The 24,880-nt window shown below is 45.5% G+C and overlaps 1 protein-coding gene across 2 annotated transcripts in view; it reads right to left on the bottom strand.

Moving 5' to 3' along the window:
* LOC126528988 (3-phosphoinositide-dependent protein kinase 1-like) overlaps positions 1-24,880 on the bottom strand; it is a 42,725-nt gene that overhangs the window by 5,862 nt on the left and 11,983 nt on the right. Inside the window, exons 3-12 of one of the 2 annotated variants that reach the window (XM_072290042.1) lie at positions 24,812-24,854; positions 23,306-23,452; positions 22,584-22,728; positions 20,344-20,438; positions 19,557-19,662; positions 17,177-17,245; positions 16,320-16,416; positions 14,389-14,565; positions 12,411-12,734; positions 8,554-8,712 (exon numbers count right to left, since the gene is read on the bottom strand). In XM_072290042.1, coding sequence (XP_072146143.1) covers positions 8,554-8,712; positions 12,411-12,734; positions 14,389-14,565; positions 16,320-16,416; positions 17,177-17,245; positions 19,557-19,662; positions 20,344-20,438; positions 22,584-22,728; positions 23,306-23,452; positions 24,812-24,854 — 1,362 coding nt within the window. The remainder of the gene's footprint in view (positions 1-8,553; positions 8,713-12,410; positions 12,735-14,388; positions 14,566-16,319; positions 16,417-17,176; positions 17,246-19,556; positions 19,663-20,343; positions 20,439-22,583; positions 22,729-23,305; positions 23,453-24,811; positions 24,855-24,880) is intronic. The other variant, XM_050176591.3, reaches the window with a different exon arrangement.

The raw sequence follows: 24,880 nt of genomic DNA, 5'->3' as shown, positions 1-24,880 counted from the left end.
TCCTCTCTGGGCTTTTCCAGTCCACTCTTTGAACGTCGCGACGGCAGAAGGGTCGTGTGCGTGACATCACCAGGGTAAAAGCTGCCGATTGGTTGGCCGACCAGGGATGATAGGGCCGAGGTGACGAGAGCCGGCTGTGTTCCGAGACAAAAAGGGGGCCTCGATGATTATGCACCACTGATGCTTTCGAGAAGCTTCCATTCAGTTGGCATCATGGGGAGGCCTATTAAGGGAGAGCTTTCGCTCGGGGGCTCCTATCTAAATACATGGGAAAGAAGAAATAATTTTTCTCAGCAACCACTGCATAAAATTTGATAAGGTTTGTTGTATTTAAAAGAAAAAGTGGAAATTAAGTGACTGTTGGAAGCAGATTTCTTTTATTTAGGCTGTTTATTCTTTTATAAAAATGGTCTGAAATCAAACATTTTCAGAAAACGAAGCTATCAAGTTTAGAACTCTAACTCGGCAATAAAAGAAACTATCAAATTTCTGCAAATTGCAGCTAATAGTACATCTGAAGCAGACAAAAGATATATACTACACAACACTCAGCAGTATACCATTATGAGAGCATGGCTTTTGCAAAGCCCTTGTAAACATAGTAACCAATTCATATAAGCTTTAAATGTAAATATCGAATTTGTTCACTTTCGACGCTCTAACAGATGCAGTTTACAGAACAACGATATCTGTTTTTGATACAGAGGGCCAAATTTGTAAACTGTGGGCTTCCATTGTTTTTTTAACTTACAATATTTAGAGGATCTTTATATTCATTCAGGCCCCGAATCAAAATTTCGCTTTCAACAATCACTAGAATTTGACACTCTCTCTAAAATGCAACAAATTTCATTAAAATTGACCGAGGGTTAGCTCAGAAAAGCATATCTGTTTTACATGCATCGGAATAGGTGGCATCGGAGTTGGGCCCGAGCTAAATCTTCCTCTTAAGCGCTGACAATGGAGAGCTATTTTTCTGGTTCTCCATCTTGGTTCTGTTGCCCTACAGCGGCCTGCGCGGAGCTGGTGAGACAGCGCATAGAGAAGTATTGTGGCAAGAGGGAGAGAGTCCATGGGGAGAGTAGTAAACACAAGCAAGATACCACAAAGACTATGCATAGTCATTTATGGTACATCTGTACCTTTGTTATCGACGCATTGTTCCGAAAAATTCTTTCGGCTGTATGTACATTTTTGACTGGTACACAACCACTGCTATATAACAGATTTTCGAGCTCAAGGTGGTTTAGGAGGTACTTTAATATTGTTAAATTTGAAGTGTCGAAGAAAGAGGATGGTTTTCGCTCCAGGGATGACGCAAAAGAACACAGCCTGGATCGAGCTCTCTTCCATCTTTGATCAGCGCTGTGTCTCTTGTAGATATAGTAGATCGTGTAAATAGTTTTCTTGTGAATAGTGCTTTCTCAATGTAACATATTTGGTGAATCTAGGTAAGCGTCGTCACCACAGAGCTCTACAGCGAAGCCACACTCAGCAACTGGCTGTGCCTCCCGGGGACGACATGTCGTCTACGCCTGCATGTGTAGCAACGAACACCCAGTGTGTTGCCCTTTCCTCACCTCTAATCCCACCCCGTTCTCTGGCCTCGACATTACTGACGTTCGAGAATGGCTGAGCATGTACAAGAGCGTCAGGCAAGTTTGTGTGCATAGTGCTTTTATCAATACAGTCAAACCTTACTGTATCAAATAAGGATAAAGTGAACTGTTGCTTACGTTGAATAAGCGGCAAGTCACCAAGAGAACTGCCCATACGGTTGGACCTCAATATAACGAAGTCGGCAAAATCGGTAATTTGCTTTGTTATACAGTCGAACCCGGATATATCGAATTCGATGGGGATCGGAAAATAATTCGATATAGCAAAAATTCGATATACAGATATAGGCCAAAAAAGCACTCGCGATGATAAAAAATTGGGGCTTACCCATTGGAACAACCGCGAATCACATAGCATGTGCACACAATATGAAAGCGCTTTATTTCACGGAAAACAAACCACTAATTTTGTGCTGCTTTTTCCTCTGGGAAATGAAGTTTAAAACACTAGTGTCAATCTTCTCGAGACTGTCCAGGTGCGAGAGCCCAGTGCCTTCCGTTTCGCCGCAACAGCGCCGAATCAGGCTGAACGCTGACGCCAGTTCAGTGGCTGTGCACGGACGCGTTTCTTCGAAAACACAGTTGTCCTCATCGCCGCTGGAATCGCTGTCTTGAACGCCAGCTATTCCGGCCACAATGTCCTCATCAGCGAGGTCGGCTACCGCTTGAACTTCGCTGTCAGCGTTAATGAAGTCATCAACAGTAACTTTGGACGGGACGGCGCCGGGAAAATTGGACAAGTCGCGGAACGCGTCCTCCAAGCACTCATCGTCATCTAAAGCTTCCGGACATTCATCTCCGGCCACTTTAAGGCCTGCCTTGCCGAAACAGTTGGCTACTGTGGCCTGCTTCACGTTGCCCCAAGCGCCGGTAATCATCTGGATCGCGCTGAGCAGGTCAATCTTGAGATCGGTTCCCATGCGGAGGTTTATGAGGAGCCGTTGAATAAGTCACTTCTGATAGCCTACCTTGAATGCCTTGATACCCTGGTCGAGGGGCTGCAGTCCCGCTGTGGTGTTCGGTGGGAGAAACTTCAATTCGATGTGCTGCAGCTTGCAAGTCGTTTGATGGGCCGAACAGTTGTCTACCAGAAGGCAAACTCGGCGGCCCGACTTGCCCAACTCAGCGTCCCAAGCCTGCAGCCATTCAACAAAAAGTTCACGTGTCATCCAGGCCTTCCTATTACAGCCGTAGCGGACGGGAAGCTGTTTACAGTTCTTGAAGCAGCGCATTGACTTGCTCTTCCCGATCACGAATGGCCGTAGCTTGCACGAGCCGTCCATGTTGGCTGCAAGCAGCACCGACACGCACTTTGCTCATTTTACCGCCGTGGCATGAGGTTCCACGAAGAGCGAGTGTCTTATTCGGACAATTGCCAAAAGAGACCACTTTCGCCTGCATTGAAGATTTCTGCAGGCGAAAACTTCTCGGTGATCTTCGGCCCCTCCTCAGACAGCCACTGCTGCATCTCCTGGCTGCTGAGAGCCCCACTTTCGCCTGAAATGGCCTTTCCTACAATGCCGTGGCGGTTTTTAAACTGTTGCAGCCATCCAGTGCCACCGCAAAAGTTCTCTTCGCCAAGAGCTGTAGCAAACCATTTGGCCTTTTCGATTAACATCGGGCCATCCACGGGAATATTTTTCGCTCGGATTTCAAGAAACCACGTATAGAGTGCCTTCTCCACTTTGTCAGAAGCAGCAGGGCGCACACGACACGCTCCCGAGCGACTTTCCTCACCTGCTTTAAGCTTGATGTCCTGCTTGTTTTTTAACAACGTACTTAAAGTACTCCGCGGAATGCCGAATGCGTCTGCCACGGAGGACTTCTTTTCTCCATTCTCAACACGCCGGATTACTTCAAGCTTTCTTGCAAAGTCCAGATTCTTCCTCTTTTTTATGTCCGCGGATGCCATAGCTCACCAGATGACCGCAATCACACACGCTACACATGGCACGTTGAAACAGAGGTACGCACAATAAAACGCGCAATGCGCAGATGGAGCAGTCCGAGCGAAGCCTGTTCGAGTGGCAGTCAACGGGGCTGCGAAGGAACGACAAAGGGAAAAGAAAGAAGAAAGTGGGGAAAAAGATAGGCGGAATATGCCGTTGAAGGCGCTGTGTTCGTTTTTTGAGCCCTCTCTGGCTCTCTTGTCTCCGCTGGCCCACGAGCGACCGTGCCGACCCCTCACTCTCTCTCTCCCTTTTCCCAGGAAGCGTGGCTTGGAAATGTCGCCGCGTCTCCATGTCATGCACTCTCTTCGCTGAGCTCCAATGCCCTTGCCCAATGCACACGCCGGCGGTAGAGGAGGAGCGGGAGAGCTCGTGCCGGTGGGGCGCAAGAACGGGAGAAAGGCTCTGCGTCTCCGTCGCTAGGCGACGGCCGAGCATGCGAGAGGAGGAGCCTGCTGACTGACTCTGCGGAAATGTCTTCCCCTGAGGACCGGACACGAATGTCTTTGGGAAAAGCGCACCATCCAGGGGCGCGGCGCGGCGTTCGATATATCGAATGTCCAACGAAAATGGAATTCGATATACTACGCAATTGTCCTATACTTTTACATAGTATTTTCAGGGGGGTAATCTGTGTGTTCGATATAGCCAATAATTCGAAATATGCGGGTTCGATATATCCGAATTCGACTGTATCGAAATTTCATTCTATTGAAATTGCATCTTTTATGCAAATAACTGCTGATGGATTTCTTTTACACCGAGGCGCCGGAAAATTTTCCAAATTTTCCAGAAGGCAATCGGAACAAGCTAACTTGAATGGGAAAATAAAAATTCATTTTGTTGAATTTGAGAGTCGATGACGAAAGATACGGCAACGTGCCATGTTGACCATATCTTCCCATCGGCAATACAAAGCGAAGCCTGCCGCAATTTGGCTTACATTCTGGCCCCTCAGCTGATGGTGTGCAACCGCCATCTCAAGCACCATAAATAATTCCACGTTGGTGGGACATGTATTTCCTTGTTTTTGCTGCATTTTTCTCACCAAAACGCACATTACGCACTGCACTAGGTGTGCAATAACTGTTGTCACACACCGGTAGTAACATGCACACTGCTTGAAACGGGCGATCAACTAACGAGATGGCGGTAATGACGTGTTTCCAGCGCATGCGATTGCTTCCGGTGCTTGGTTGTGTTTGTAAAAAAAAAATGGCCGCATCCGCACAAGTGTAATTATTAATGTGGTGGTATTTACGTGCAAAGCAATCGCAGTTGCGCACATTTTGGAGCCTGCTAGCCTTGCACGTAATAGTGCGGAGTTACGTTCCGGTAAATTTCGTTGAAGGCTAAACCCCATGAGCGCGATTTTGTGCGCGACAGCGACGAGCGACGGCTTCGAGCGACGGATCGGACCGTCGCGTGAACAGATCGCTCGGTCTTGTCGCGCGATCGCTCGGTTCTGCAAATCTAGAATTCGTCGCTCGTCGCCCGGAAGTGCTATGAGCGACTAGCCAATAGCGCGAAGCCGGAACTGGATGTACATAACTCAAGTACTTCCGATTGTCGCAAGGAACGAGCAAACGATTGAATTTTTATACGTGCAAGGATAAGAACCTACTGCAACACTTTCATAAATATTTTATGCTGCTTTTTACAGTAAAACACATCAACTTAAGGTAATAACGCACGCGTCACGCTAGTTTCGGCGCCTATATTGCTGCCCTCATAGCGGCAACACTGGGGAGACGTCGCTCGAAGTCATCGCTCGCATGGGGTGCAACTTGTAGGCGACAAGCGAACGCGACAGCCATCTCCATCGAGTCGCTTGTCGCTGTCGCGTGCAAGATCGCTTGCATGGGGTTTATACTTGATGCAAGCTTGTTGTACAAAGACATTTCGTTGTCGAGAGGTGCGAAATGCATTGAATCCTATGTGCATTCGCTGCGGATACGAAAATATTTCGTTGTCCCGGGATTTCGTTAGCGTGTATTTCAACTGTATAAAACTATTTTGTGATCATCGGACTTTTTCTATATAACAGGGTGCGACTGTATAACAGTATTGCTCGATTGATTTCAATTTGCAATATTGATTTTTGTAAGTCACAATCATATGAAGCCAAGGAAAGCATAGGGGATATTATTAGTTGTTTAATTGAAATGTGCAAATGATAAGTCAAAGAAAGATGAAAGCGGACAAAAATAATTTAGTGGGAATTAAGCAGTAAATGCGAGAGAAATGCGTCAGCATTACGTCTCATTTCTTTCTCGTCCTGAATAAATGATTTAAGAGGAAGCTTTAGCTCGGCCACAACTACTACACCGTCTATTCAAATACATGTAAAACGCAGAAATGGTTCTTGCCAAGATAACCCCTCGGCCAATTTTGATTATACTTGCGGCATTTTACAGGAAAACTTAAATTCTAGTGACTGCTGGAAGCAAAATTTGAATTTATGGCCTGAACTTTTTACAAAAATTGTTACAAATTGGCAAGTTTGAAAAAAAAATGGAAGCACGATGCTTACAAATTCGTAAATCTGCACCAAGAAATGGTATCGCAGTTCCGTAAATTGCATCCACCAGAGCATCCAAAACAGACAAATTTGATATATGAATTTAATTACAAAAATATGTTACAATGTTTATGAAAGTTTTTCAAAAGTCCTATTATGGGAACTCTCTCTAATATGGGAATATTAGAGAGTTTTAGAATAGGGGCCCCAAATGTTTTGGGGCCCCAACGAAATAACATCGAAGCCACTGTGCATGCGCGAGACGCAAACTACATTTGGGTTTTATGTTGGGCTCACTATGTTCACTGATTTATTGGGAGCCCCAAAAGCTGCCCTAAACGTTTTGCGTCAGCAAACATGGCGGCACACATCGAAGCTACGGCTATAACCTAGCCCCAAACTGGGCCTGATTCGTGGCGACGCGTGAAGTTCATAAGTTAGGAGAAGGGACTGCAGTTAGTGCTTTTTTTCAACTAATGTATGTAATGAAGATTGATTCATTAACCGGGCAGATTCTGACTTCGATTGTAAATTTCATGGATCCTAGGTCTAACACGGCACTTGGCTGGTGAAGGCACATAAAGTTGGTTAGGCAAAACGAAGCACAACAACTCGTTTGCTGCTAAGAGAATAACCTCAAAATTGTAATTAAACTTGTAAACATGAGTCAAAATTACTCTTATCATAAAACGGTATATGTATTTTATTTTAATATTTATAATAGCTTTTCTTTTGACGCCATAGTGCCACTGCAAGTACAAGATGCTATCCGCAAATGCAAAGTCCTATTCTAAGGCTCTTCACTCCTGCGTGCCCCAATGCTAACGCCCGCAAAGCTCTTTGTGGCCCCTATTCTAATACCCCTGTCACACGGGCGCCCGCGAACCCCATTTTCGTTTTTACGTCAAGAGAGTTGCACTCCATGTCACACGGTCTCCCTTGTTCCAAGGAAGTTAAATGGAGACTTTGGCGAAGGGAGCTCGGCAATGACCATTACGGCTGGATGAAGTACTCTCGTTTCCAGATAGCTACAGCTGCGAAAAAAAATCACGCTAACAAAATCATCGTAACTGGCTCACTTGCAAAATTTAGGGTTATTTTCTTTTGCCTTGGTTCATATGCCACGTAGTGGGAGTTTTTAATTTGTTTTTAGGGACATAGCACCTGCACCCTCCGCACCAGTGCTTCGCCATGCGGCATGAGAAAATGTCGTTCCGCCATTTCGTTTGTTTATCCGCCTCGTCGCTCATCTGGAAGCAGATGAGTTCACCGCTATGCACGCACAATTACACAGCACAGAATCGCAACTGGAAGAGCACCGGTCAAACAACATGACCCATGCTGCCCACGCAAAAAAGCAAGCGCGCAGTGTGGCCAGCATCGCCTTCAACTTCGCCATGCTTGGAAAACAAGTCTTGCGGTAACATGCAGCAAGCTCCCTCGCTGCAGTTTTATTAGGTTACGTACTGCCTTAAGAGAAAAGCTACCTTAACGGCGACTGTATATGTGAGCGGCTGCAAGCGAAGGTAAGCGCAGCAGCGCAGCGCGTTTCTGTCCTGTGCGGCGCCCGTCGAAAGCTTGCACTGTGCCGTGGGGCACGGCTGCAGCTCCAGTGCCATAAATCACCGTTAGGAAGTTTCATGTGAACGGAGTTTGCGGGTGCCCGTGCGACAGGGGTATTAAACTCTCTATTAGTGGTGTACTTCAAAGCCATGTACGATACGTCAAGTTTGTCCGTTTTGGATGTACCATTAGATGCAATTTGCAGAATTGCGGTATCATTTTTTTATAGCCGAGTTACATAGCTGTAAACTTGGTACTTACATATTCTGAAAATTGGCATTTTTTAACAACTTTAATTTAAAATATTGCCAGCCTAAATAAATATAATCTGCTTCCAACAGTGATTAGACTTTAACATTCTTGTTATAAGTGCAAGAAACTTCATAAAATTCGGTGCAGCGGCTGCGGAGAAAAACAATTTCTCTGTTTTCTGTATTTACAAAGGAGACCTCGAGCTAAAGCATCCTCTTAAACCCCATTCACCCCATTGCGAAGTGTTGTTCTTGAGCTCACTCTGCCCAGGTCCTGTCTCTTCGAGCAGCAATGTGCAACTGATGGTGGGGTAGGCAGGCGTAGGCACACAGGCACACACACATACACACACACCTCCAACACCTAACCAGCTTGCCACACTTCACAAACGCATTTTTCCACTTCGATATTCCTAATGCTAACACAAAAAGGATTTGCTGAAGGCGGTAGCCAAACTTGGATGGTTTCTTTCCGGCAATAAATTGCTTTTTTCGTCAACTTTCATTTTCCTTTACCTTATCATTCCTACATTTCAATTAAAAACAACAAACAAGTTTCCTCTATGCTTTCCTTGGCTTCACACGTACTAGTTGTGAACACGCCCCGTCCCTCGTTAAAGAAACCAAAGAGACAAGTGAAAAGCACGCACGCTCACCGTGTGTACGAAGAAAGTCTTGAAGTTCTTGGGCTCGGGCCTGAGCTCGGTGGACCAGGGTATCTCGCCCTTGAGTACCATCGCCTGGGGGTCCACATAGTATAGGTGGGGCCCCGTCGTCAGCAGCAGCATCCGCCGACGCGCGAACAGGCCCTGCTCGTCGAGGAGGCATACAGTCGAACACGGATATATCGAACCCACATATATCGAATTATTGTCTGTATCGAACTCGTAAATTATCCCCTTGAAAATTCTGTGTTAAAGTATAGAAATTCGTACGTTTATATCGAACGATATTGTTACCCGCCATTGGATATATAGAACGCCGCGCGATCTCGGCACTCGCTGCACCCGCGAGCTCCGCGCCTCCCACGAAATGCTCGGAAAATGGGAGAGCGAGAAAGAGGGAGGCTCGGACTGTACTCCCGCTGCGCACGCTCTCCGACTTGCGGAACTGCTTTTTTTTTCTCTCTCCCAATGTCTCTCAGCCTTCCCCCGCGTAACCATAGTGATCGGCTCGGAAAAGAGGAAAGAAGGCGCCGGCGGCCTCCTCCTTTTGACTTTTTTTTTTTCTTGTTGCTTTTTCACGAGTTTTGCTCAGCCAACCACAGCTCGTGCCTTTCTTACGTCGCTGTCGCCCTCGGAGGTGGCCATCGCGAGTGGTTTGTTGGCGGAGGCTGCGCACGTGAATTCTTGTGTTTTGTGCGCGTTCTTGTGTTTCGTGTTCATTATTGTTTTGCGTGCGTCTCACGACACGTGTGACTGGATCGTGGTGAGCTGACGCGGAAGCAATGGCCACAGCAAGCACAAGCAGCGTCAAGAAGCGCAAGAACCTGGACTTTGCGACAAAGCTGAAAGCCATTCAGCGTGTTGAGGCGGGCGAGAAAAGTGCGACGGTGGCGGACGACTTCGGGATTCCTCGGAGCACTCTAAGCACCTTGTTAAAAAACAAGGCGGACATAAAGTCGAAAGCGGCGGAGCAACGAACGTCGGGAGCTTGTCGTGTGCGCGCTCCTGCCCACGAGAAAGTTGAAAAGGCCCTCTATGCGTGGTTTTTAGAGGTGCGGGCTAAAAACATTCCGGTGGATGGCCCAATGCTAATGGCTAAAGCTAAATGGTTTGCCGCTGCACTCGGTGATGACAACTTCGCCGACAATACAGGGTGGCTGCAGAGGTTTAAGAACCGCCATAAGATAGTTGGCAAAACCATTTCTGGGGAAAGCGGAGCCGTCATCAGCCAGGATATCCAGCAGTGGATTTCGAACGAATGGCCGGAAATTTGCGCGAAGCTTTCACCCGCGGAAATCTTCAACGCCGACGAGACCGGGTTGTTTTGGCAGATGCTGCCAAGCAAGACGCTCGACGTCCGGGGCAGCACGTGTCACGGGGGCAAGATGAGCAAAGTCCGCGTGAGCGTTCTGTTCGCTGCAAACATGGATGGCTCTCAAAAGCTCCAGCCCTTTGTGATCGGCAAAGCAAGGGCACCGCGCTGCTTCAAAAACTGTAAGCAGCTCCCCGTTCGCTACGCCTTCAATAAGAAGGCGTGGATGACGCGTCAGCTGTTTACAGAATGGCTGCAAGCGTGGGACGCCGAACTGGGCAAGTCGGGGCGTCACGCTTGCCTTCTCGTCGATAATTGCTCGGCCCATCACACCACCTGCGAGCTCGAAAACATCGCGCTCAAGTTTCTGCCGGCAAACACGACAGCGAAGTTGCAGCCGCTCGACCAGGGCATCATTAAGTCGTTCAAAGTCGGCTACAGGAGGCGACTAATTGATAGGCTTTTGGTGAACCTCCGCATGGGCACCGAGCTTAAGGTTGACCTGCTGGGTGCCATTCAAATGATGACGGGCGCCTGGAGAGACGTGAAGCAGGATACCGTGGCCAACTGCTTCCGGAAGGCAGGCCTCGTGACGGCCAAACTTCCCGAAACCTGCGAAGACGGCGACAACGAGTGCATGGACGACGCGTTTCGCGAGCTGTCGTCCCTTTTCCCGGCTGCCGTTCCAGCCGAAGTGTCTGCTGACGATTTTGTGAACGTTGACAGCAATGTTCAGGCTGTTGCGAGCCTCGCCGACGAGGACATTGTAGCTGCAGTCGCAGGGACCCAGGCCGACAGCTCGAGTGGCGACGAAGATCGTCCGGACGAGGGGGCGGCTACACGCTCGTACTCCGCCGCTGAAGTGGCGGCCGCGTTCAGCTTGATTCGCCGTTGTTGCGGCGACATGGAAGGAACCGGGCTTTCGCACCTGAACAGCCTCGATAAGATCGAGGCTGGCGTCTTTAATTTCATTTGCAAGGCGAAGAAGCAGACCAACATAAGCGATTTTTTTTCACGCAAATAAAGCATTACGTTGCGTCGTGTGTGCGGAAATCGTTGTCATTCTTGAATGCGCCGATCGGTAGGTCATCGTCCGCCAAAGGTAGTCTCTGGGCCTGTATTTTTTTATATCGAATTTTTGATATATCGAATTAATTCGTGATCCCCTTCGAGTTCGATATATCCGTGTTCGACTGTAGTTGTAAACTGAGAAGGCTGCATCGTACCCTATGCCACCAGGGTGAAATAACGTCCGATTTCCCCATAATCTGAAAAGAATCCCCGCAATAATATCTGTTCTTGAACCCCAAGCAAGACATTCAAGTAAGTGTAGATGTCTTTCAAAAAATCTATTTCCCACGCTAAAGAAATTTTGAAAAGAACATATAATACTACAATGTGAAAACAGTTTAGAACGACATAAAGCTGAGCTAGTTGGTAAGGATTCATTATGCAAAAAAGAGGTGAGGCGTGCAGACAGGACACAAGAGTAGAGAAGTGGGCAACACGAGCGCCGACTATCAACTGAAGGGAACACTGAGGCGAAAAAAGAAAGAAGACACAAAACTCATCTGCACAAGCTCAGGAATGGTAACACTATGTGTCAGTCGGGTACATGTGCCGGTCTACGTGAGAGATAACTGTTAAGGCACGTAATCTCTTCCTTATGTAATCGAAGGCTGGCTCACGCACGCACTTCCACCATTATAGATATGCCATGCCTCTACAATAAGACGCGTATCTTCATTCTTGTGCCTGTACAATATCACGCATTCATCTAACTCTGGCGTGCAGTTACAATCTTGGCAATGTAGTGAAAGATTAAAAGGCGATCCACCGGTTAACGCCCTTTTATGTTCCATTAGCCTCCGAATGATACAACGTCCCGTTTGCCCTACATAGGACTGGCCAGGCTATTGTACAGACATAAGAATGAAGATACGTGTCTTATGGTAGAGGCATGGCATATCTATAATGGTGGAAGTGCGTGCATGAGTCAGCCTTCGATTACTTTACACAAAGACATTAAGTGCCTTAACAGTTATCTCTCACGTAGACCGGCACGTGTACCTGACTGACACGTGGTGTTACCATTCCTGAGCTTGCACAGATGAGTTTAGTGTCTTCTTTCTTTTTTCGCCTCAGTGCTCCCTTCAGTTGATAGTCGGCGTTCATGTTGTCCACTTCTCTACTGTTTTGTCCTGTCTGCACGCCTCACCTCTTTTTTGCATAATGAAAACAGCTTACCCCCTCCGAGTCATGTCTCTGTCCGAAAACAACAATCACTTGTCCTGTGTTTGATTTCTTCAAAACACGGCGCTCTGCTACTATCCTGCCAAGAATGCTATGTCATGCTGACAATGTGCATGCCGTTCTTGATCGGGCGTGCAGCTATCAAGAAAGGAAACACAGGCAAGATTGACTATGCTTATTGTGGTGGGACGAAGATACGTCCCCAAAGCGTGAAACTGTTTTTCACGGTGTATGAATTGAGATACAGAAAGCAGGACGCTGTCGGAGGTGCCCTTGCCTTGCGCTTGTCGACGAGACCCTGCTTGAGGATGAGGTTGCCATGGACAAACTTGTGGTACGGATTCGACTCGGACTGCTTCTGGAGCCGCCGGCTGTGCTCCTCGGGGCCGAAGTCCAGAATGTGCAGCTGCGTCCGAGAAATGCGCTGCTGCGGCTGTGTTCGTTGTTGCTGCTGTTGTTGTTGTTGTGGCTGCTGTTGCTGCTGCAGTGGTTGTTGGGGAGCCACGGTCGGCGAAGACACAGGTGTGTCGTCGTCGAAGGCGAGGCCCAAGAGGCGCGTCATCTGCTTGTCGTCGAGGCCAGGCTCCAAGTCGTCTGGGACCTGAGTGGAATGCAGTAAAAACAAAACAGAGAAATAGTATTGGAGAGAGGGGCAGACTGGATATTTTGTTCAGCCAGGCGACAAAGAAGCTGGAGCAGGTAAGGTTGCTGCTTTGAGCTGCTTTAACTGTTCTCCCATGGTTTCATTTTCTCATAATGTTATGTCAATGTCAGCATTCTAGCCTTTTGAATTGCATATTTATCAGTGTGCCATGCCCCTTCTTGCTTGGGCTACAAGGCCTGCAGTATGATGTAAATAAAACAAATAAAATATTTTTATTCCCCCCCATGCCCCCCCCCCTTTTTTGTTAATCGCAGATTCAAGGCGTTCTAAACACTAGAAAACATACCAGAAAGCATCACAGCGCCTTATTCACTGTAATGCTCGTTTTTTACAAATAAGTTTCAGTTTCGGTACCCAGGAGCTTGATGCATGATGACTTTCATGAAACAGTAGCTTGCTGCGTTCCCCATGACTGCTGACATGGCGGCCACACGCAAATACAAACAGAAGAAATGTACAGTGCTCACGGAATGAAACGTGTCAATTTAGGGCTAAGTAATGTGCATACTTTCGTTTCAACCGGCTGCAGTTCGTGTCACCTCGACGTAATTCTGGTGCGTACGCTTGCATCGGAGTCCTCGTCACCTTTGGTGACCCAATTCCTAGCGACATGACATGGTGCCCTCGCATACTTCGCACATATGTAGGGTTCTACTAAATCCTCGGTGTACTATTTCATTCCGTGAGCACTGTACCTGGCACTCTTGTGCCCCCCCCCCCTCCTTTTTTTTGTTATCAGCAACATCAGAAACCTAGGCTTATTGCTACACGACATTGGCAAATTTTGGCTCTTTGCCATAGCATAACTATAATTTCAATGACACCAGGTCTAGCATTTCAAAAGTAAGCTTAAAATAAATTTTTTTCACAACCTTTATATTTGCCAGGCGCCATCCTTTCCCATGCAAGGAGCTGGTACTGTGAAACCTCGTTAATTCGGATTTCACGAGACCGAAAAAAGGATGTCCGAATTAGCCGAGCGTCGAATGATCGAGAGCATCAAGAAAACAATGAACAAATGCCTACTACGTCAACATGCTTTTATTTACTGAATGAATCAGCAAATCCTGTTTCTATTTCGCACAAAAGCAGAGCAGAAGCTGCAGTTCTCATCGTCACGCCACTGATTAGCACTCGTAGTGGCGGAAGCCTCGCAACTTTTTTCGCAGCATGGCTGCGACGCAAGACTTCATCTAAGACTTCATCTTTCCATGTGCACACATCCCGATTATTTTTTCACCAGTGAGCTGCTCGCCAACAGACTGTCCGTCCATAGTGATAGAGCTGGAGCTCTTCATCCTCGACAGCTTCGCATGGAGTCAAAACAAAACTAATGTTTGCTGCAACCGCTACGGACGAAACCACGACTGCTATCGACACGATCATGGACAACGACTATGCAGTTATGAAGGCAAGCGGCCGATGCGGTGCGTGGCCGTAAATGTGGGAATAAAGGGCCCCCTTATGTAATGCCAGTGGGCCCCTGAGCAGGAAGTAAAATAAAATTAGACACTCCTGCGGTAACGCTGGAAGCCTAATGAGGCCTGCACCAGCAGCTATGGCAAACGTCGAAAGGGAGAGGTCAACTTACGCAGTAGTGGGAGCGCAGCTCTTCGTTGCTCGACGTGCCGGGGAGGAATGGGAGCATCTTGGGCGGGTCCATCTCGGGCAGCTTCTCCCACCGGACCTCGGTGAAGAACTCGTGTTGCTTGAGTGTCGGGTAACCACCCGTAGTCGCTGCACCCAACCTCTGGTTGGGGTCGAGCACCTGTGTTCACACCGTGTCGGGAGAGACGCTTCATCACACGTAAGAAAGCGAGACAAAAAGGTTGGAGAGGACAGGGAAAACTGTCGATGTCACTGATTGTAACACTAACCGCAATAACTAGAGAAGAAGAACCGAAGGGCACGATTTTCATTAGTCACAATCACACGATGCCAACAGGAGATGAAACTAAGGAAAGCACAGGGCAAGTTACTTGTTTCAATTGAAACGTTGAAATGACAGTGTAATGGGAAATTGGAAGTGTGTGTAAGTGGATGAAACTCTTACCAATTGAGTTACATGTGGCATGCCACTTTCCCATCCACTTTCTTGGGTATTATTATGTGTACTAGATTTAGCCCTGGGAGCACCAGTCAGTGCCGCAACTTAAGGCCACAGAAAGGATGGCAGAAGACGCAGTTTAACTAGTGTTACTGAGTTTTCCCTAAAGAAGAACTTACTAATGCTAGAACGTCCTTTACACTGCTCTCTCAGCACTAGACTGAAACGCAGTTACAGTAGGCCCTGCTTCATTCAAATTTATGTGCGGAACACTGAAGCTGGCCACGAGAATACATAACAAAATGTATGGTTGCATCGGACAAAAATCTTTTCCATACCTGACATGTGGACTCAACTCTTCGCCAGTGATGGTAACTTGGCAAGAAAGCTGCTAAATTTAGTCAGTTTTTAGTCACATTAACAACTACTTCGCTTTTTTGGAGTATTAGCTATCTTTTTAGTGATGCAGATATCCCGTAAAACGACCGCATAAAATTTTGCAAGGAGCTTCGGCCAAGTACAATGCCTCACCCGCCATTTGAGCCCAAGGAACATAGGGGCTTCCAATTTTCACTACTCCTGAAGATGTACTGAAGAGCTCACTGCTAAGTTATCTAGATGCATTAAAGTCACTTCTCTAGGCAGAGCGCAGTCTGGAGATCTGACATCGTTTCAGAAAATTGGCAGATGTCTCCCCTTATCATGTGTCGAGTGCTGACTTGACACTGCAAGAAGTTATTTGAAGCAACATACTTCAAAAAAATTTAATAAGGAAGACGTGGAAATGATTAATTCCCAGCAAGCCATTCGTCATTATCATCACTCGGTGATCTTTGGAAAAAAATGACGTGCTCAGGGTCAGAACCTAGCAACTTTGACCGAAAAAGAAAAAGTTTCCAAAACTGCTTCGCACTACATCAAATAGCTCTGTAAGCTTTCCTTCCTGCATGGCTCCACCACTATCGTAGCCACCATAAAGGTCAAACTCAAACCAACGTTTACGAGCCTGGTATCCTACAGCTCCTTCGTGTCTCGACAAGTGCAACTTTGTTTATTTTGATTTGATTTGGTTTACTTTAAGGCCATGTCAGAACACGATGAACGACGTCCTAGTGGTGATGACAATTTTAGCAGCTTGACTAATCCCGCCACACCCAGGTAATGAAGACGGCAACGAAACAGACAATGCAGGAGAATTCCTACGTTACATAACAGAGCACACATGACATATATTACTGAACAGAAAATGCAAAAAGAAATGGAAAGCACAATCAAGACACAATTTCCTATAACAGCATCCCTTGGATAATAGACGCAAGTGGTCATCCATCAGTTTGAGCCTTTCTAGCATGCCCGGTGCACAAAAATGCAGCAGTTGCAGACCACAATTTTAGCATGTAGCCGTGGAATTAAACCAATGTTCTGTATGTCTTGTCATGTGAGAGGCAGGGTTAACTGTTAGATGTTAAACTTACCAGGAGGTTCTCTACAAGGTCTCTAACCACAGGGTTGAAGCCATCGGGAAACTCGTACTTCAACTTCAGAATCTTCTGGAACGTTAAATACTCGTTCCTGGGCAGACCAGAAGAACAGAACGCAGGAGTTTTACACATAAGCCTGTGGTTGTGACTGCTACAACATGGACTGAGCAAACAATTTCAAGAGCCAGTCAATATTGTAATACTACGCACCACACATTTGAACAATGGCCAGTCTCTGGTTATTTAAAAATAAGGAATCGGAGACCAAGTTATAATTTATTTCTGACCAAGTTCACAGCACCAATGCAGCAATCATAAGTGTAAGTACTAATGAACCACATTTGAGATCTGGTGGCTCTGGGGGGGTCATGTATGATGTTTGCAAGTTGCACTCAAAGCATAACCATTTTGCTAAAAATCTGTGCTACGCACTAGTTGAAAGAGATAAGTAGTCAAAATCTGCAGCAAAATGCACTGCCATTCCAGTCAATGCCGCATGGAAAGCTGTTTTCGGAATGTGGTTTCAGAACATTTCGGCACAGACGACAGACGTTTCGGCCCCACACAAGCCGTGCCAAAGTGGCGGTCGCCCTCGCTGGGAAGGAGCTTAAGTGCAGGGATTTCAAACGAACATTTCAGGTCAAAAATGCGCACTGCGACCTCGGTTGTCTTGCTCGTAGTACACCCATACTGACCCCTCTACTCTCAGTTACAGTGACAAGCTCAGGATATTTGGGCGACAATATCATCAGTCCTTCAACTACTAGGGATGAAACGACAGGGTCGCTATGTGGGGTGAAAATAACCAAAAAAAAAATATATATACATAGAGATATATATATATAGCTTACGATGCTCGAAATGGAGGCAGGCCGGAAATCATCTGGTAGACAATGCATCCCAGAGCCCAGAGGTCGGTGCTGTTTGTCAGGAGAAGGAATGCAAGAGAGCAAAGAAATCAGGGGCGATAAACTCGCAAAGCTTTTTGTTCTCAAGAGGCAGCTTTAGGTCGGGAGCTCCTATCTGAATACATGGGAACGAAGAAATCTGTTTTCTCTGCAACTACTGTACCGATATTGATGAGGTTCGTTGCATTTAAACGAAGTACAAATCTAGGGACTCTAGGAAGCATATGTTTCATTTAGGCTGTCCATGTTTGCACAAACACTGTTGAAAACTTCAAATCTGAAAAACGACAAAAACTGCAGTATCAAGTGTGCAACTCTAACTCGGCAAAAAATAGTAAAATAATAATTATTATTATGTAAACTGTGCCACTCTAAAGTTTAGCTCTAATTTGTCAACAGGACTTCTGCTTGACTGACTTCTGCTGCAGAGCCAGCTTAAGAATCGAGAAAAGGGCCTACAGCAAGATCAAAGCTCCCATACCAGACGCCTTTCAGGGCTTAAAAAATTTCTACGTCTACAGGGAATGCAAGTAAAAGAAAATGGAGAAACACTGCACTATCCCCTAATATTAGGCACAAGTAAATACTTGGCAACGACTTAAATGTAGTGGTGTGCAAATATCAAAACTTTCGAATACGAATACTTAGCACTGAATACCGAATAATGATACGCACATGCATTTATTGGCAAGTTGGTTTAATTTAACATGTTGAAACATTGCAATTACATTGTAATTGGTAAAATAATTGAACTAGCAAGCTGTTATACTAAAAGAATGTATTTTGCTCATGTTAGCTGTGGAAGATGAGTAATTTTCGCTAGTTGTCCGTTCTCGCCAACCTGTGCCTTACTATACTGCATCGATTTCCCGTAATCTCAGAGGCATTTCACCCTGTAACAGTCGTCACTCATTGCGTTTGCTTTCAAGCAATAAGCTCAGAAGGGGGGGGGGGGGGTGGAACCTGCAAAGGAGTGCACCGCCGCTGTTCAACCCGTGCCCCTGGCTACTGAAAGGCTGGCTTTCCTGCAAAGCTTAGACCTCCAGTGGCTAAGCGTGTTTTACAGACAAAATTTCGCCTGCAGCATGAAATTATCGGAAAGTTCAGCACAAAATCAGACATACTTTCTTAGATTAGATAGAAGCAAAAGCTAAGAACCATGTTCAAATACTCGTATCCAATTGAATGTTCGAAAATGTTTGAATACTTAGTTTTCGAATCAAATGCGTTTACTTTAAATATAATATTCAATAATATTCTTAATTTTCAAATATTTGCGCACCCCTATTAAATGTAATCAATTATATTTAGGCAAGCATGGGAATTGCATGAACCAATCAACACACTTTGTGGTAGAGTGCTGCCAAACAACAATGCAACCAGCTGGACTGTGATAGCATCACAACCGTTTTCCAATAAAATTTCCATTAAAGAAAGTATTTGTTGGATTTTTTTCATGCCAAAGCCCCAAAGTGATTATGAGGCATGCCGTAGTGGGGGACTTGGGACTGATTTTGGCCGCCTAGTGTTCTTTAACATGCACCTAAATCTAAAACCGCATGAGCAGTTTTGCATTTCACCCACATCATAACGCGACCGCTGCGTCCTTTACTTCAGCAGAGCAACACCATAACCGATAAGCTACTGCAGCGGGAGAAAAAGTCCGTTTCTCGCCCCCCCCCCCCCCCCTCCCCAAGAAAGAAGCAGTATAAAATCAAGAAAATTCAGTTACAAAAAACTAGCAAGCATTACATAACGTGAAGGGTGCATTACATAACGTGAAGGGTGCATTCACGCCGGCCACTGACAGAGTTCGCGTGACCAACCGCAAGTGGTGACCAAGCAACAATTCAAGGTGACCGATGTTCACACCCACATGTGTGATTGGCCCGTCACCGCACGGAAGTGCCTCGCAGTTGGTGCTGTTCATATCAGCCCTGTCACGGCCACGTTGTATACCAAAAGCAAGACATCCTGCTACCATGCCACTGATTGGTTCACTAGGTCTGCAACTGCAGCCACACAAATGAAAAATCGAGCAGTGGGCGACTGACCCAAAAACGGTTGCTTTCGTCCAACGCGACCATTCGTGGCCGGTCACATGACCACGGTGAGTCGCCGATGTGAATGAGCTCGATCGGGAAGGAGGAAAACGAAAGCCATTCAAATGTGGCAAGTTTAGAATTACAGAATTTGCCCACACACAAAGCCAGCCAGCCGCTAGCACAGACAGCAACTAAGACTAGCACAACGCGTTTCACAATTTTAAAAAAAAATCATACGCAGATTGGGAAGGAAGACAGTAACATGCTGGCCAACAAACCTGGGTGAACAGCTTTTGTCCGAGAGCATCTCCGGGGAGACATACTGTGCCGTACCAACGAACGAGTTGTGACCATTGAGCTCGATCTCCCCAATGTCCACCTCATCTGGAACGAGCAAGACATACCAGTTAGGAGGAAGCTTTAGTTCGGGGGCTCGTGCCTAAATACATGGGAACAGAGAAATTGTTTTGCTCGGCAACCACCGCACTGACTTTGACGAGGTTTGTTGCATCCCTGAGAAAAAGTGAAACTAGTAACATTAGGAGGCAAATTATTTATTTAAATAAGTAACGATATCATGATTCCATAAACTGCACCTATTCGCACATCTAAAGAAAACACACGGATGTATTATGCACAGCTCTGAAATATGCTGCTAATTTGTGGGTACAACTTTTGAAAAACCCTTGTAAACATCGTAACGGTTTTAAGCAAGCTGTAAGCTCGTATCACATTTGCCCCACTTTAGGTGCTCCTAATGAATGCAGTTTACAGAACTCCAACATCTATTTTTATTGCCAAGTTCCAAATCTGCAAACACCGTGCCCTGCCTCATTCTTACTTTTTCCAACTTATCAATTTTCGACAATCTCGTAAAACATATGAGGTTCTAAATCAAAACTTTGCTCCTAACGACTGCTAGAATGAAACTTTCTTTCCCAAATGCAACAAATTTCATGCACATCAGTGCAGCAGTTGTCTCGTGAGAGCGTTTCCGCATTCAACACGCATTTGAAACAGCCGGAAAGTTCCGAACGGCCTGTAATATAACAAAATGTAACTCACCACAGAACTCCCTCGAAATAATCTTAGCAGAGCCAAAATCTGTGATCTGAATGTGCATTCGTTCATCCAGGAGAATATTCTCTGGCTTAAGGTCCCTGCAGAGAAACGCAATGCTTTAGTGGGTTTACGAGTGCTGCTTTACAAGTATTAAAGGAAAAACGAAGACAAGATATTGCATAGCAACCGACGACGACACCCGTCGATGCAAGCTACTAGTAGAACGCTTGCAGAAAGCCTGAACGCTTTATTGAAGGAATAATGCACGTGAAAGCATATATTTGTTGCAGTGAGGATATTGAAAAATGGGTGATCAGAGCCAAGGAGTGTTATTTGCATTGAAATAATTTGAGCCGTACGACTATGTTACAAGTGAATCTCGATAATTCGAACTCGAGGAGGCCAAAAAAAATTTGTTCGAATCAAATGGAGTTCAAACTGCAGGAAGCTTATTGAATTGAGGACTTGCGCACAGCAGTGCGTTAGGCGGTGCATATTGCGCACTGAGCTAACACAGGTGACGAGTTCCGGAAGTGTGCCTTCATGGTAACGTGCGTCACGCTGCCGTACGGCCTGGTCGGAAACGCTGCTGTGAGAATTGGCGCGCTGCTGAGAACACGGCCGGCCGCACGACATGTTGGAATCAACCGTCGCAAGCGCGTAAGCGTTCCAAATTGTCGGCCCGTTGTTTCACATCGAAATGCACATAATTTTTTTTTTTTTTTTTTTTTTTTTACAGGGGCACGGCTTCAAATTTCAAGTTAAACAGGTTCAAATCAACGGGATTCCACTGTGCTGCTCAACAGAGACACGAGAACAAGAGACGGCAGCAAGGCCACGTGGCAGTTCTCGCACCTGCTTGCCGTTACGTCAGGGGTTTCGATGGCGTCTGCTCCAAGCCTAGTTAGATTTTCGCTCGAAAAAGATTGACTGCAATGTATATTCTAAAGGAGCAAGAGATTGAACTTGGCGAATTTCAAGAAGCTTCACCGAGCCACCACTGCTCATATATATATATATATAAAAAAAAGAAACATCGAAATCCACATCACGCCAACACATACTAGCGTTGGGATATCGGCATGAAAATTCGGAAAATCAGCCTTGACCTTCATTTTCTCTCCTATAGATCAACATTCTTGCCCTCCAAGTTAACGAACACTGGAGTTTTGAAACTGTGCTTGCACTCTAAGCCTGATTTAGTGTTTTTCCTTTAGTATCCTTTTAACGACATAGACATCTTAGATTCATGAAGGATCTTTCAAGACTTTTGGTTTCATTAATATTTTGCAGAAAAGTGCTTATTACAAGCAGGGAGAAAGAAAAATAGGTGGAAGATTCCCTCTCCTAGATCTCGCGAACAATCTGCGTCACCGGCATGTCAGCGTTACGGCACGAGTTTTAAAATGTTTTTGCGTGTTTAAGCCTATTCTTGGCTAAAGAGGTGCGAGTCAAAATGTCAACTAGTAATTCCAAGCAGACACACTACAAAAAGTGCACGGCATCATGGGCACCTAGCGCGGTCACTCTAAGGTAATGTTGTCACCCATCGTTTGTTTTTGCTCCTTTTCTGCCTGATAAATTCTTCGATGTGCGGTGAGACTGACTTTTTTGGTGTCGTGGATGTGTAATTTGTCAATCTAGTTTACCATAGTATTTCTCTTTATAGTTCCTTGAAAGGAACAATAGTGAAACCTTCAATACGCCACAAAACAATTTCAAGGCACTTCCTACCAAGACTCAGTGGTGGTAAAACACAATAAAGCATGGCTGCCAAGGTGAAGTTTCTGAGAGCGTGGCAAAACACTCACATTGTGATGCAAACTCCAGCTGTAAGCCAAAGTTTAAACATTCAAACTACATTAAAAATTTACATATACACATATACAACATATCAAGCAATAACTGATGTGTAGCACAGGATATGACATTTCGTATTAGGGTGTCTCCCCTAACAGTTGAGAAGTTTAGGACCACCTACCATGTCGCCCATTTGGTATTTTGGTCAAACATAAACTACCATTGGAAGAAAAAAAAAGGGACTTGGTTCAACATGTGTTCAATGGTGGTAGTCCAACTTGCAAGTACGACAGGCAAGTTGGATTCTGAGGCAGCTCAGATTTCTGGAAATGCAGTCGCATTCATCTGAAGTGACCCTTAAGATATTGATCACAACAATATGTTGTGAAGCCTACAGTCAGCAGCAACTTCGGGGCAGCCACTCCAACAACCACTTTCCTCACCTGTGCACAATGCCTAAAGAATGAAGGTGCTCTAATGCCGAGATGATCTCGGCCGTGTAGAATCGCGTCACGTCGACATCAAACGACCCATACTTGACAATGTGCGGAAGGAGCTCCCCATTTTTTGCATAGGTGACCACAAAATCTGCAGGGTCGTAAGGTCAAGGAATGCAAAACATAGTAACTCGAAAGTTTCAACGTTCTTCAATATCCACTGGTTAAAAGAAAACCTTATTTCAAACAATCAGGTAATACTTGTAAGGCAAAGAAGCCAAGGAAGGTGTAAGGCAATTAACTGAGGTTTCAGATGAAATGTAGAAATAATAAGGAAAAAGAAAATGAAAGTGGGCAAACTGACAACTTGCTTTCAGAGGGAGCCAAACCTGCATCCTCTTCATGGCGGCAAGAATGTCAGTGTTTATTAAAAATCGGTACCAATAGTATGTCTCCTTTTTATTTAACTGCAACTCAATATAACTGTAACTCATTAAACTGTAAGCAAGCAAACACAAATTATGGTATTACGGGAGGTCCCACAGCAACGAACACTCAATTCCGAGAAAACATTTACTTGCACTGCCATGACGATGTTCTAATATTAACACTAAACTCGCCATGAACGGTGATGCCCAATTTCTCTCTAGGTAGCATTACAAGGAGCTACATCTACAGCACTTCACTCTGATTAAATAGAAAAGCACAAATAAAAACACGAAGGATACAGAGTTTGTTTGCATCGTGGAACGTGGAGTGAAGGCGAATGAAGAACGGGTGCGGCCGAGCGCTGAGTATCCGGAGGATCTGCTTCTCGCGCATGATGGCCCGCTGCTTCTTCTCGCGGATGATGTGCTGCTTGTAGCACACCTTGACTGCGGGGAGATGAAGAAAGAAAACAACCCATGAAATCTTGCAATGCAGAGCACAAAGTCATGTCGCGACAGCCAACGGAAACCGCTTTTGGAACTTTCGGCTGCCTGTTCAAACACCAAATTGTGTTGTCGCACGCAGCCAGTATAGCCTGTGCGAACACATAAAGGGGTGCTGACAAAGAGCACTGAAGAGGTTGAAATCCGTTTCAGACTGGTAGGCTATGGTCACGTCATGGCAACGATGGAGAACAAAGCAAATGCCCAAAACTGTGAGTCATGAACCTAACTCTTTAATTGCATAAACTTATGCCAAGAAAAATATTTGACACTCAACAAAAAAAGATAGCAGTAAAGCACAGTCATTGGTCCTTGAAGTCTGACCTACGAGCCAAATGCGTCGGCTATTTATACGTGGCTGGTCATAGCAAACTCCAGCATAATCGCTGCAGCTCGCATCCGTCCCAGAATGTACTACACCGCTATTCACGTTGCACACACAATCTGATTAGACAAGATCATCTCACTATAGAATTAGTGACAACATTCAGGAAAGTTCCAATACTTGTAGGCATCAAACGATAACTTTGTAACAGTAGTTAGCCAGTGAACAAAAACAGGCATTGGATAAAAATAAGCAATGTACATGTGTCACTATTCTACCAAAACACTAGGTTGTGGAAATTTTTGGCTGATTATTGTGGGAGAAAATTAAGGGCTTTCTTCAATTCCATGCCCAAGAACGTCAGCTCCTGTTTACGTCAGTGTGAAGTCATGATTATTTAGGTATTTTCTTGAATTAGGCTACTTTGGCACAGCAAATTTTCTCGTAACTTAAGCATCTCTGGTTCTTTTAGATTGCAATGTCGCCTTCCTTTAATGACGAACAATTAAAATTTAAAAACTGCACAAGTGAAAGAAACAGTAAACGGAGTCACAGCACCTAATATTTAGGAATTTGTGCTTTGCAAGCAGGTTTATGAGGGTCTACAATGCAGTAGAGATGCCAAGGGCACCATCGCCACAAGAGTGACATCATGGGTGTTATACTCGAATTATTTCTTCCGTGAGATCTCAAGCGACTGCACTAATAAGTCAATGTATACAGCTCGAAGCACTTCAGTCACTGTGTCAAGCTAGTTATCTATGCACAGTGCCAGGTAGTCTGTTGCAATGTCCAAAAACACCGAAAAGTTTTAGTCACTTCGCTATACGTGATCATTTGCTTTATCAAGGTTAGGCTATTACGCTTCCTTGGCTTAACAGGCACAACTGTACACCTTCATTATGCTTCTTCACAAAAAAAGGACAGTGCAATGAGTGCGTTACTAAAAAGAGACAATGAAAATATGTCGTACTCACTTGCATATTCCTTATTGGTACGAATTTCCTTGGCCAGGTACACCTGCAGAAGACAAAGCAGACGACGCA

The sequence above is a fragment of the Dermacentor andersoni genome, chromosome 8, assembly GCF_023375885.2.
Source record: "Dermacentor andersoni chromosome 8, qqDerAnde1_hic_scaffold, whole genome shotgun sequence".
In the NCBI taxonomy this organism is placed as follows: Eukaryota; Metazoa; Arthropoda; class Arachnida; order Ixodida; family Ixodidae; genus Dermacentor; species Dermacentor andersoni.
The sequence above is the reverse complement of the archived record's forward strand: the minus strand, read 5'-3'. Positions and strand labels throughout refer to the sequence as shown.